The sequence below is a fragment of the Chenopodium quinoa genome, unplaced genomic scaffold, assembly GCF_001683475.1.
Source record: "Chenopodium quinoa cultivar QQ74 unplaced genomic scaffold, ASM168347v1, whole genome shotgun sequence".
In the NCBI taxonomy this organism is placed as follows: Eukaryota; Viridiplantae; Streptophyta; class Magnoliopsida; order Caryophyllales; family Amaranthaceae; genus Chenopodium; species Chenopodium quinoa.
The window spans coordinates 566,307-581,007 of NW_018742815.1; the positions used below are offsets into that span (position 1 = coordinate 566,307).

Sequence of the window (14,701 nt, forward strand, 5' to 3'; positions counted from 1 at the left end):
GGTGGAATTCAAGGTATGTTTCCTTTTTTTCTATCTTTTATTTTGTTATTTAAGTTTTTTTTTTTAAAAAAAGAAAAATTACGGTGATGTGTGGTTGTATTGGCTTGTTTCAAGCGGATTTGGTTTTGGTGAGGGTCGTGGTGGGTGAGGTGGGTTTATTCTTGTTTTATTTAAGGTGGTTGGTAGTGGGGGTGAATCGGGATAGGGTGCTGGTGGTGGTGGTGGTGGTGGTGATGTGAGTTAAGGTTCTTGGTTGTGGTGTTGATATAATTGGTGGCGGCTAAGGGTGCGCGCGGCTGGTGGTGAAACTGGACAAAAGCAACAACCATTTTACCAATTTATTTACTGTATTTTTTTATTTTATTTTTTTGATGAAAATCAGAAAATGTAATATTGAAGCAATAATTGATTAATGAAAATATTATTGTTTATACATATGTTAAGTTCTTGTGTATTAATTTAATTTAAAAAAAAAACATTTTTTTTTAATTATTATAGGTGTAATAGCAAGCGGTTTTGGAAAGTGGTTTGACGCCAAAATCGCTTGCCATTACCTTCAAATGGGAAGCGGTTTTGAACTGCTTTTCATTTAAATGGAAAATGGGAAGCCCCTCAATCGCAAGCGATTTGAAAATCGTTTTCCATTAGGGTTTTGACCCGCTGGCCATTTACTATATTCTACTAGTGTATGAATTGAAATATCTTAATATACATATACTCGTATGTGAAATGATAAGGATCAACTTGTTTATTATTAGTTCAAGTTTAACTATTTATACAAGCTACAATTAAACACATGTGGGCCATAATACATCTAATTAATTACCTAAGACACTAAAAGCATATTCTGATTTACTGAACTGAACTGATTGGAGCTGAACAGAATTGAACTAATTGGAACTAAACTGAACTGTACCGCCGCAACAGCGCGGAGAGGGAAGAGTGAGAGCAGACTTGAGAGATTGAGAAGAAGAAGGAGAGAGTAGAAAGAAAGAGGAGATCGGTAAGAGAGACAAGGAGAAACAAATGGAGATTGGGAAGAGCGAGAATAAGAGAACACATGAGAGGAGAGGAGAGGAGAGAGAAAGAGAAGGAGAGAGGCGAAAATGAACTAGGAAAGGAGAGAGAAAGAGGGAAAACAGAAAGTAAAGGGGTGGGCTAGGGTTTGTGAAGGTTTTCCTTTTTTTTTATTAAAGTAATCACAGATGGCTAAAAGGCATCGGTAAAATACCGATGGTGTAAAGCCATCGGTATATTCATTTTACTGATGGCTAAAAGCCATCGGTAAAAAAATTAAATTTTCTCTTAAAAAATAAAGGTTTACCGATGGAAGATAGCCGTCGGAAAAAATATACCGATGGCCTAGCCATCGGTATTTATTAAAATACTGATGGCTTGATAAAACCATCGGTAATTTATTTTTTTACCGATGGTTTTTAATGGCCATCGGTATTTCCCATCGGTAAACGCACTTATTCTTGTAGTGGTTGTCCTTAACATTTTTTTTTATCAAGGTGTGACTTTGCCCAAAAAAATTTAAAAGGTTGTTTTAAACAAAAATTGTCTTTTAAAAGGTTGTCTTAGACAAATTTTTCTTATTATAATTAAATTTTTAATCTCTATTTTAGCAAGCACAAATGTTTTTATTTTAATACAAGTATTATTTCAACATTAGGTTATTTTTGGAAGCTAATTATTCTAAGAATTTTTTTTTATATAATTTATTTCGGATCAAATTATATTTTTATGTTTTATAAATGTTCAAAGGTTTGTATCAAAGCGCGATGGTTATTTTAAAACTCCCTTTCACACAAAATAATCTAAAACACATCATAATAATTGAATTAATAACACTAATAGTTGATTACCAATGATATTTGAAATTTTTGCTATTCATCAAAAAGAAAATAAAAAAAAATAAAAAAGAAAAATTGTGAATACCAAAGAGAATTTCCCTAAATTATACTCACGAAAATAAAATCTATATAGATCTATGAACCCAGAAAAATTGGATTATAAATATCAACCTACATTTTACGTTAAACCTAATCAATTTTTCTACATTTTCATAATTTAGCCCAAAATTTCCATTAACGCCATAATAATAGACGTACTCAACTTTCAAACACAAAACAATTCATGAAAGATGGATAATGCAGTAATTATCAACAGAAAATATAAAGATAAAAAATTCTTCAAAAAAAATTATCTCTTTCAAAATTTTGCTTTAATTTGATTTTTTTTTTAACAAATTTTCTTATCATCAATATGGTAATTCTAATATTTTTATATAATGTATAAACTGAATTTAAGCTGCATCAATATTATATTTAAAATAAAATTAGTATATAAAAAATGAAAAATAAAATAAAATTAGTTGGAAATACGTATATTAAAATTAAATATGTATTAACAAATTACGTGAAATTATTTATATATCAGTAAATTACATATAGTTATGTAAATATTATATTATACCTTGGTGACACATATAATTATATGTTTTGATATATATTATTCTAAATTTGCAATTTATCATTTATATATTAAATAATATAATGTTAAATAAGACGATATTAAAAGGAATTTCTCAAAAAGAGTATGAGAAATTAATATAAATAGTTAATAATGTTAAAAGACACTTTAATATAAATAGACCTGCTAAATCATTTGTTTGAATTCATATGTTGCTGCATTTTATATGGTTATGAAGGTTTAATATAAGATTGTCATATTAATTTTATTGGCAAAATCTCATATATATATATATATATATATATATATATATATATATATATATATATATATATATATATATACGAATTACACTTTTTCATGCATGATATTGCACTGATTAGTATAATCTAATTGACTCATATTTGTAGTTTTTGAAATAATGGTCGTCTCTCTTTAACTCTTATTATAAACGAAGTATTCATAAATCATAACTTTTAAAATTAGTTTTCAATCAATACAAGTTCTTTTGCGTGAATGTTGTTTTTACTCATATACATTGATTTATCTTATCATGATAAACTTATTATAAAATCATTTATCATAAAACTACTACCTACCAATTACGTTTAAGTATCAATTGAAATATCTTAACATACATATACTCGTATGTGAAATAATAATAATCAACTTGTTTATATTTAGTTCAAGTTTAATTATTTATACAAGTTACAATTAAACACATGTGGGCAATAATACATCTAATTAATTATCTAAGACACTAAGGGCTTGTTCTAATTTACTAAACTGAACTGAACTGATAAAAATTGAACTAGACTAAGCTGAAATGAATTATTTATGAGAGAAAAAAATTAAGAGCTGAACTAAATTAATTAGAGCTTAACTGAACTGAATTGAACTGAACTAAAATTAAGCTAAAGAGAACATGACTTAAGCCCAAATATATACTTAAATTAAAGCCTAAATTACATAATAATACTCGTAACAATCCTCAATAGTATAAAACTTCTAAAATAAAGATGCATATTGTTTCTACCACATTTTTCATACTTTCACTCACTAAACTACGGTGTCACCTATTATAGGAGCAATTTCATGAGATTTTGAAAATTTTCAATGGCTTTTAGAGTATGTAGTTTACCAACCAACACGGATTTAAATGTTGTTTTCAGTGAAAAATCAAATTCCAAAAAATAATAATGTTGCAATAAGTGCATAATTAAAGAATCAATATAACGCCACACTCAACTTCTTAGAGCATCTAAAATAAATAAACCACAAAAAATAACAAACAAACAAATGCATAAAAAATATTAAACAAATTAATATATTTGAGTATTGGGTAGAGTGAAACTACATAGCTCTATAAAGTAGTGTAGCTTGGCTTAGCTACAACCTATATAGCTTCATAATGGCTAGCATGTAGTTGTATATTATTTATTAATTGCAAACATGTCTTTTTATGCTATTATTGTGGATGCTCTTACGAAAGAAGTCATAGGTGTAGGTTCACCATTTGTTTGCTCCAATTATCAGACACATATGATTATAAATTTGTAATGGTCATTTCTTTGATGACTAAGGATTATGACCATATATAAAGTATTGAATTTGATTATTTTAGAACACTTATATCAAAATCCATATAGGTTGTATGTCATTCAGTACTTGATCAAAGTATGAATGATAAACTTTCCACTTTATCTACACAATTCAACTACTAGCTTAGTGATAGTTGAATGATGTTAGACGTGGACATAATGGTTAATAAATAAAGGTGAAGTGAAAAATGAATGAAGTGAATTCATCTAATTATAATACAAACAACTTGTTCATTGACCTTATGATGTTAATTGTAAGGGTGAAATACATGTAATTGCCAAAAAAAAGAAAAAAAAAAAAACACCATATATTACGTATATTCAATAATAACATTAAAAGTAATGAAACGCTAGTTTTTATTTTAGAAACATGTTGCAGATACATATATAAAATCCAAAGGAAAAGGCCATGATCAACTTCAACATCTTATTGTTGTCACACCTAGTATTTTCAACTTTGTATCCCTTAGACCCTTACTTCTATACAACTCAATAGTTATTTCAAAAATTCAAAGTATTATTTACCCTAACGTAAGTTTCTTATTATTTTCAGTATCTCAGCTTTTCAATTTACTTGTATAAATTTCCTAACCAATTTAATTGACCCACCATTGTTGGTACTTGTACTTGACTTGTTGACTAAATAAAATATAAACCAAAACAAATGTAATAGAATTACAATAAAACTTCTAGTGGAGCACTTTGAAGCAATATATATAATCATGACTTATTAAACTTGTTTCAAGCTCATGCTTAGAGTAACACTTGGTGACGTGGCTTGTAATCTGGTATGATGGACCTGCTGACAAGTTGAATATTTGGGCCGGACTAATTGGTTAATTGATATTGAAGGCCAGCCCAATGATTACGCAACCAATTACAAAGGTCAATGCTAGAAGAGGACCCCACAAGACTATAGTATAAAATCAATTAAATGACCTTATAGTTTTATTCATTTCATTTTTCATAATAAAAAAAATATTGTTGAAAAGTATTTATACACAACAAAAGGAAATACTCGTACTCCCTTAGAACAAATTAGTGCATGGTTTGTGTGAGTCCATGGCTAACACAACCACAAAATTCTTACTACTAATTCCTACTTTTCTTCTAATAATCTTCTTCTATTCATCTTTCTTGAACCAAAATCACTTCAACTCTAATCCGACCTCTAACAAGAAGCTTTCGGATCCGCCATCAAATCTACCCGTAAACATTAGCAATGAACCTAATGGTCACGTCCGTCACAACATCTCATTTTCTACCATACTAGAAGTAAGTTTTCTATCATTGATAAATACCTCTTTATTTAAGTTTAAGTATTTTTCAAATAAGGTTCCGTACAACTGATCTTAAGATAATTTTATTGTTAATTTTACCGTTTTGAAGTATTACTTGTAAGAAAATTTAGATTTTATTTGAAAAAAAATGTTTGACTTTTCATTTTTGAAATGAGGGGTTGAATAGAAGGAGGAGAAAGAGAAGGAGAAGGAGAAGAAGAAGAAAAGTAGTTTGGAGAAGATTGAGGAAGGGTTGGCTCGGGCTCGGGCAGCAATCCGAGAAGCTGCCCGGAGTCGGAATTATACGTTTAAGGAACAAGTAACAACTTTCATACCAAGAGGATCCGTTTACAGGAATCAACATGCTTTTTATCAGTTGAGTTTTTCTTTTTCTCTATTGTTTTTCATCATTTCAATTACTCTTCTTTAATTACAAAAATCCAAAAATGAAATCTGCAATTAATTTGTTGGCAATAGCTATTTATTATTTTAGTAAGTTACTAGTAACAACAACATGCTCTTTTATGTGTAAACCATCTCTTTTACGTGCTTTTTAGAGTTTTTTTTTTTTTTAATATTTCATTAATTAAAAGTCATACAACATCTACAATAGATATTCGACGTTAACAAATACATAAGATATGTTTAATAGTACTACGTATATGTTTAAACTGGCTTCTTACATCATAATTAATATATTTATAATAATATTGTAATACTTCCTCGCTCCGTTCTGTTAATATTGCAACAAAGAGGAAATTACGCATCCCAAAACACATTTTATATGCTAAATATTTATAATTGTGTAAGAGTAAAAATTATAAAAAGTTGATATTGTGAAAGTATTATATGAGACTAATCCAACAAGATCCCAGTTGACTATATTTTGCTTAACGTATAACTCATATTATATGGTCAAACAAGAGTGATAAATAGTGCAAAAAGTCCATTGTTGCAATATTAATAGAACGGAGGAAGTAAAAATTTTTTTAAAAAAAAATAAAAAAGGAAAGGGAAAAACCATTAAAATATGGATAGTTAGTTTCCAGCTATCTAAAACCTTAATTAAAATGTGGGAAAATGAGTACATTATTTATGATGTGACATTTATTTGTTGTATATATTTTTTTTATTTTAATTTTTTTAAGGATATTTAATCTAATTTGTAAATTTGTTATATAATTGAACAAGTATAAAATGTATAATAGAGTCAAATGGTCCGATTTATTATTAATTTCTAAACTTATAATGTTAAGTGTAGATAAATTCTTTAAAATGATTGATTGGTATGATCATAATAACATAACATAATGTAGTATAGATGATATTTTCCTCAAAAGTAAGTAATTAATATATATATTAAATCTTATAAGTAATGTATAAGGCAATTTAAGATAATACATGATTGTTACTTTCGGACATAAAGAGATAGAGCTAAAATCGTAGACTATTCAATTCAATTTAAAATATATCGCTATACAAGAGATAGGATGGTATTAGCTAGAATTACTAGAACCACATCTTTCCTTTAAGTTTTTGTTTCGAGTTGAGTACAAACTACAAACTTACAATTTTACGTTGAATCCAAAATCACCAAGAGTAAACTCCATATATATCTTTTTCATATATTAGAAGATGGTACTACTAGTTACCAACTAATAAGCCAAATATCGTACTTTTTCATAGACAATAAAGATGAAAATATAAATAAATTCTTGCATGATTATTGTTAATACAAACAACTACAACTTGATTTATTGACGATGAATGATTGAATGAATAACACGGTACCGCGATTAAGATTGAGTTAATTAAATATATTTGATTAAGACAGATTCTTATATATATATATATCATCTGCAAACTACTAGCATGTTCTATTGGTTTAAATTATTTCGTGTTAGACAAGTGATATATCATTTTACTAAACTTATGAGTAATAACAACTTACTGGTGATAGTGATTATTGAAGTAGTTTATGTATTAATAAATCTATAAGTAGTCTATATTAGACTTTATAATCCTTATTCTAGTATTGTTTAATCTTGATTTGAGGGTGTTAAGGAGCATATATATATATATATATATATATATATATATATATATATATATATATATATATATATATATATATATATAATAAGCCAAGACCTGAAATAATTTATTGATATTAGAAGAGCTTACTAGTATAATACTTTGTATACTTGTATTTTGTAGAAATGAACATGGATTAGGAGTTATAGCTAAAAGGCTAAATGTTGATCGATCAAAGGAATTTAATAATGATTTTGTATCAGAATTGTTTATTGACTAACATTGTACTCCCGTAATATTGATACAACCATTATAAAAAGATTCATATAATAGGCATGGTAGACATGAATATTGATATTTATACAACCATTATACAGTAATTGATTGGTAGCTAATTAACTATTTTTCATATGACGAACAATGAATAATAATGAAATAAAAATTAAGCAGGAGCCACATAGAGATGATAAAAAGATTCAAAATATGGACGTATAGAGAAGGGGAACAACCCTTGGTGCATCTTGCACCTTTAAACAACATATATGGCATAGAAGGGCAATTCATCGACGAAATAGAGGGTAAGATGAGTTCAAACAAGTTCGCGGCTCACCAACCTGACGAGGCACACGTCTTCTTTCTTCCTTTTAGTGTAGCCAACACGGTGGATTTCCTTTATCGGCCCCTCATCTCCTACAACCGTGGACCTCTATATAGGGTGGCTTTGGACTATGTCAATGTGGTGGTTGAGAAGTATCCTTATTGGAATAGAAGTCATGGAGCAGATCATTTCATGCTCTCTTGCCATGATTGGGTATGTGTTTTTTACAAGTTTTGCATAATCACATTTTTTTTTTAATTCATTACTATAGAGAAAATGCAATTTCACAAAGTATGAAATTATGACAGCGTTAAAGTTAACATATATAATCAATTAATACTATATATAGTATATATACTGCACCCGTTTCACAAATATTGCAATAGTTACCATTTTAAGAAGTTTCACAAATTTTGTAATTAACATTTTCTTATTTTCACATGTTTACTCTCTTCCTCTCTCTCCTCATCACATGGGTCCTTATCTTTATTCTTCTCTATCTCTCTCCTATTATTAATTAATATCCATATCGAATTCCCATGTTGCAATATTTGTTATGCAACCTTATACTCGTTTTTTTTTAACAATCAAGCACTAGTTGGCTTAAATATGATAGCAGAGTATAGAAATCTAATGAAAGTGTTGTATAATATGTGGTTTAGGCACCAAGTGTCTCATATGCCAATCCAAAATTGTTCAACAATCTTATAAGAGCACTTTGTAACGCCAATTCTTCAGAAGGATTCCTACCAATAAGAGATGTCTCCATCCCGGAAGTGAACATACCACCTAGAAAACTAAATCCATCAAGCTTCGGGTTGCGAATAAGCCAACGAAACATCTTTGCATTTTTCGCTGGTCGTACTCACGGGCATGTAAGGAAATACCTATTCGAGCAATGGAAGGATAAGAAGGATGAAGACATCCGAGTTTTCGAGTATGTTCCCAAAAACCTAAACTACTTCAAAATGTTAGGGCAAAGCAAGTATTGCTTGTGCCCTAGTGGTTATGAAGTCGCAAGTCCAAGGATAGTTGAAGCTATACATGCAGAATGTATACCAGTGATTATCAAAGATAATTACTCTTTCCCTTTTAATGATGTTCTTGATTGGAGTAAATTTTCAATCCATATTCCAGTGGCTAGAATTCCTGAGATTAAGACAATTTTGAAAGGTATTTCAACTAGAAAATATTTGAAGTTGGTTAAAGGAGTAAGGAGTGTAAAGTGGCACTTTACATTGAATAGGCCTTCTAAGCCATTTGATTTAATTCATATGGTGTTACATTCTATATGGTTAAGGAGGCTTGATATAAGATTACCGTATCAATAATATTTTTGAGATTCGCATCAAATATAATTGACTGTATAACATTTGTATTAATGTATATTATTCATGCAAAATTGATTTTTTTTTTTTTTTATTTGAATGGAGTTAGAGTCATTATTAGTAGCAATATGTATACTGACATTTTAATTTTGTTGATTACACAAATGTCATTGTCGATATTGAAAAGGGTGAAAAATGCAACCTTACTTTACTAATTGATGAATGCACCACAAGATGTAACACCTGAGATTTTAAAATTCAATTTACTATATTTTAATTTTAATATTAATAGGTTAAATACAATTTCAATCTCTAATTTTAACAATTACTAATGTTTTTATTTTTAATACAGGTATTATTTCAACACCATCTTACTTTTCGAAAGCTAGTTTTTTACAGGTTTTTTTTTAAAAAAAAAAATAAAATAAAATTGTTTTGGATCACATTATATTTTTATGTTCCGTCAAATGTTAAAAGGTTTAGCGCAACGAGTTTGCTTAAACCGATGCTTGTTTCGAAACCCTCTCTCCCACACGAAACAACCTAATAAATCTCATCCTAATATTTGAACTAGTAACCCTAATAGTTTTTTTTTTTTTTTTTAAACCACCTAACGCTAATAGTTGATTATTAATGATAATAAATAAATTTGCTATCCACTAAAAAATAAATAAAAAAATTGTAAGTAACAAAGTGAATTTTCCTAAATTATACTGACATAAATTATACATACAGAAACAAAATCTATATAAATTTATGAACCAAGAAAAATTGAATTATAAATATCATATATACCTAATCACTTTTTCTAGATTTTTGTGACTATATTATGGGGTTTTCATATCCATTCATAAAATCTCGTATAAGATATATACTGTATTAATTCTCATAATCAAATATGAAAAAAAAATTATTCAATAAAAAAGCTCTGTCTTTGGAATTTTTTAATTTGATTTCTCAAAATAAATAAGATTTAATGTCATGTTAATTATTTTTCACAATATGGTGTATTTAAACATTTTTTTCAATTTTTTTTTGTCATTAATATGATCATTCTAATATTTTTATATATAATGTATAAATTGAATATAAATTTAATCTTTATTATAGTTGAGATAAAATTAGTCAAAAAAAAAATGAAAAATTCAATAATATTAGTTGGAAATGCATAAATAAAAATTATTTATATATTAACAAATTGCGTGACATTATTTATAAATTGATAAATTATGTATAATTATTAGGTTAATATTTTGATAGTCTATATTTACAATTTACCATTCCTATATTAAATATATAATGTTAAAAATCCAAAAAAAAAAAAAAAAACTTTTTTAACGGTACTCCGTATGTGTTTAAATTGACTTCTTGCATCATAATTAAATATTATTGTAATAATATTGTAATTAAAAAAAAAAAAAAAAAAAAACCCTTAAAAAATAGATGGCTGGATTGGAGTTGGAGCTGTTGCTCGCATCAGCCATGGCGAAGTTCTGTTTGCGGCAGTCAGACGTGTGCAATCTAGGTGGGATCCTCTGATCGCTGAACGCAAAGCAGCTCTCTATGGCCTAAAAAAAGCAAGAGAATATGGCTTTGGGAACATTATCATTGAATCTGATTCCCAAGTGATGATCTCCAAACTCAAGAAGAATTCCTTCAATTTGGCAACGGTGGACAGCATCCTCGAAGATATTATTTGCTCTAGTTCTGATTTTAATTCTATTTTTTGGCCCTTTGTTAAGCGTGATGGCAATTTTGTTGTTTACCATCTCGCAAGGTTAGTGCCCTTAGGTATTGAACAATGCTGGGAAAACCATGCTCCAAGTGAGGTTTACTTATATGTGATTGTTGACACTCTTTCTATGATTTAATAATATGCACTAACCGGTTTTCAAAAAAAAAAAAAAAAAGTTTCCAACTATCTAAAAACTTGATTGAAATGTGCGAAAATGAGTACATTTCTAGATTTTTATAATGTTAAGTGTCAAGAATTCAAAATAATTTTTTTAAAATTCAAGTTATACCAATTATGCGTCAATTTGATTAAAATTGTGGATAAAAACAAAGTTTTTTAGTGGTGAATGAGAGCAGAGTTAAACAGATGTACATAATGGGAGTTTGAAATAAAAATCATTCAATAAACATACTCTAATTAGTTATTTGAAAGAAATTTTATCAATTTTATTATGATTTGCAACACATATTCAACATCGAGAATCGATCCATTATCTAAACATACTCACTTAATATTTATATTTCGCATTCTTTAACTATCTTTTGTTATACACGAAATTTTTTTAAAAAAAAAAAAAAAATCATACATACAAAAACCTGAAGGATAGATACTTCTATAGTACCAGTATATATATATTCCAATACTTCATAAAATCTTCTCAATACTCCCCTAATTGCCTATTAAGTTCCTTAGCTAAACTTTGACTTTTCCATATTATAATTAACTCATTAAATTCTTGCACAAGTGTAACAATAATGAATAATATAATAATCTAAGCGTAAAATAATACTAGTATGTATGTCTACTTGTATATGCTAAAATTTCAAATAAATTAAATTTATTTACCCCGCAATATATAAGACCATAACCAAGAGTGACAGAGGCAAAGAATTAAGATAAATCCTCTTCAATACATTATAAGCTTCTTCTATACATGGCTAATACATCCACAAAATTTTTGGTAATTCTCCCTTCTTTGTATTGTATGATGATAGAGTATAGAATTCTAATGAAAGTGTTGTATACTATGTGGTTTAGGCACCAGGTATCTCATAAGTCAATCCAAAATTGTTTAACAATCTCATAAGAGCACTTTGTAATGTCAATTCTTTATAAGTATTCCAACCAATGAGAGATGTTGATTTCCACATCAAAAGTTTAATTACCGGGCTGAAAATTAAATCCACCAAGCTAGGGTTGCAAATAAGTCAACGTAACATCTTTGTGTTTTTTGTTGGTGGTGCCCATGGCCATGAAAGAAAATACCTATTTGTCCAATGGAAGGATAAGAAGGACGAAGAAATTTGAGTTTTCGAGTACCTTCCCAAAAACCTAAACTAATTCTATATGTTGGGCAAAGAAAAAATTGTTTGTGTCCTAGTGGTTATGAAGTGGCAAGTCCAAGGCTAGTTGAAGTTATACATGCAGAATGTATACCAGTGATTATCAAAGGTATTTTCACTAAAAAAGTATTTAAAGTTGGCTAAAGGAGTAAAGAGTGTAAGGTGGCACTTTACATTGAATAGGCTCTATAAGCCATTTGATTTAATTCAATATGATGTTACATTTTATATGGTTAAGGAGGCTTCATTTAAGATTATTATATCAATAATATTTTTGAGATTTCTATCAAATTAAACATCATTAACGGTACAAAATTTGTATTATAGTATGTTAGTCATGCAAAATTGATTTTTTTTTTCTTTGAATGAAATTAGAGTAATTGACAACGGTATATATACTGTCATCGTAATTATATTGAGTAGGCAGTTGTCAACATCGATATGGAAAGGGTGCAAAACATAACCTCACTTTGCTAATTGATGAATTTCATTAAAGCTTGGTTCGTGCAGGCAGATGCACGATCCGCATGGTGCATTCGCTCCAAAATACAAAAAGGCAGAATGTACATGCAGATATATAATAATGTACATGGGCATATATAAGAACATAATGCTCATTTATAATGTACATGAACATATACATAAAAGAAAATAGTGTTTATTTATAATGCACATGAGATTTTTGTGCAACAATTTTGTATATTAGTCAAACTTATTAAAATTATGATAATTTTGAAAACTGACAACTGAAAGTGAAAACACCTTTTTTTTGTTTCCTGTTTTTGGTTTTTTTTTTTTTTTTTTAAAAAAAAATGAAAACTAAAAACAATGCTAAACAAACCCTAATCAACTTTGAGTTTTATCCCTACATTATAAAAAGTAGAAAGTTGTTCTTATGAATAGTGCACGGACTTTTATACCCTTCAAAATGTTATTTTACCTTTGTACCCCTTTTTACCCTTCAAAATGTGTTTTACCTTTGTACCCCTATTTGTAATTTTGTACTCCAACAGCCCAACTTCAAATTGTTCTTTCCCGTCTACATTTCCTTACACATTTGAGCTTTCCCTCCTCCTCTCCATGACTCCATCTCTTAAACGCTTTAAAATTTTCTCTCTACACACTATCTTTGCCATTTCCAAGTACTAAATTCCACATCTTTATTCACCACCTTCCCAAAATTTCCAAATCAAATTGTGGCAAAAAAAAAGTTGGCAATACCAATATATAGCAGAAAAGGAATATTTAACGAGGACCTTTTTCGCAGTCGATGATCTGGAAACGGGAACTCTGAGAAAAGGGGCCTCGAGAAGGGAGAGGGGAGAGGGGGAGGCGGTGGAAGAGGGTGGTCGGATTTTTTGCGAGCAAAGTCTATAGATTTAAAACAGGATTATCATTAAGTTAAGAACATTCTACTATGGATTTTGAATTTCGTAATCTGTAATGATAGGATCACATGGGATTCTATTAAAGATCATAATTTTAGCATATGAGTAATTCATCAGTGTAAGATAAGATTAATTTCATAATTTAGTCTGGACTTGAATTTAGTCACTATACACTATACATGACTTCTTATGTCTAAGAACTCATTGGTTAGACTGGACTTGATAGGTGGATATAGGCTGCTTTAGTATAATATATATACATTCATGTACGGTTGGGCATAAGTGTGTGAAGGAATTGGTTGTTTCGGTTTCATCTAGAAGGATTGTACTTTTAAATTAGAAATGAACTCATTGATTAATATTGATAGCCTCTGTGATGGATGAAATGAACTCATTGATTAATATGTTAGCCTCGCTCTGTGGTGGATTAGGAATTGGTCATTTCGGTTTCATCATTGATGATTCTTTCTCTATTTCATATTGTACCACCACAATTAAGTAATGCTAATAATATCAACACTGCGAAAATAAACAAACAACAATTTTAACATTTGTTCATTTTCAGCATTATCATTGAAAAACCTAAGAATTATAATCTACTGTAACTCTACATAGTATTCCAATTAAAAGAATCACCATATACAAATAATAAAAATAAAGATTTTTTTTCAATATACGAGATATTTCACACGTAACATTCAACTTAGGACGACTATAAACAAACAATGCCTAAGCAATAGAAGTATATTCCTTTACCGGCCTTTTATTCCTCCATGTGAAGTGCAAACAAAAGACAAGTAAAATGAAGTTGCAAAGGCTAGCCATTTGCGCGCGTTGGCTGCCCTAGTTTGACAAAAAGTCTGGAATATGTTATATACACCCGGGTGCATCGTACACCCATAAGTTTTTTGTTCTCATT

At 28.8% G+C, this 14,701-nt stretch overlaps 1 protein-coding gene across 1 annotated transcript; it reads left to right on the top strand.

Annotated features, from left to right (window-relative positions):
* Nucleotides 1–5,032: 5,032 nt before the first annotated feature.
* On the top strand, nucleotides 5,033–9,370 carry LOC110725581 (probable glycosyltransferase At5g20260). The gene is made up of 4 exons (XM_021905041.1): nucleotides 5,033–5,351; nucleotides 5,544–5,731; nucleotides 7,841–8,201; nucleotides 8,651–9,370. Exons 1-4 carry the CDS (start codon nucleotides 5,139–5,141, stop codon nucleotides 9,317–9,319), a joined length of 1,431 nt encoding a protein of 476 aa, XP_021760733.1. The 5' UTR covers nucleotides 5,033–5,138; the 3' UTR covers nucleotides 9,320–9,370.
* The last annotated feature ends 5,331 nt before the right edge of the window (nucleotides 9,371–14,701 follow it).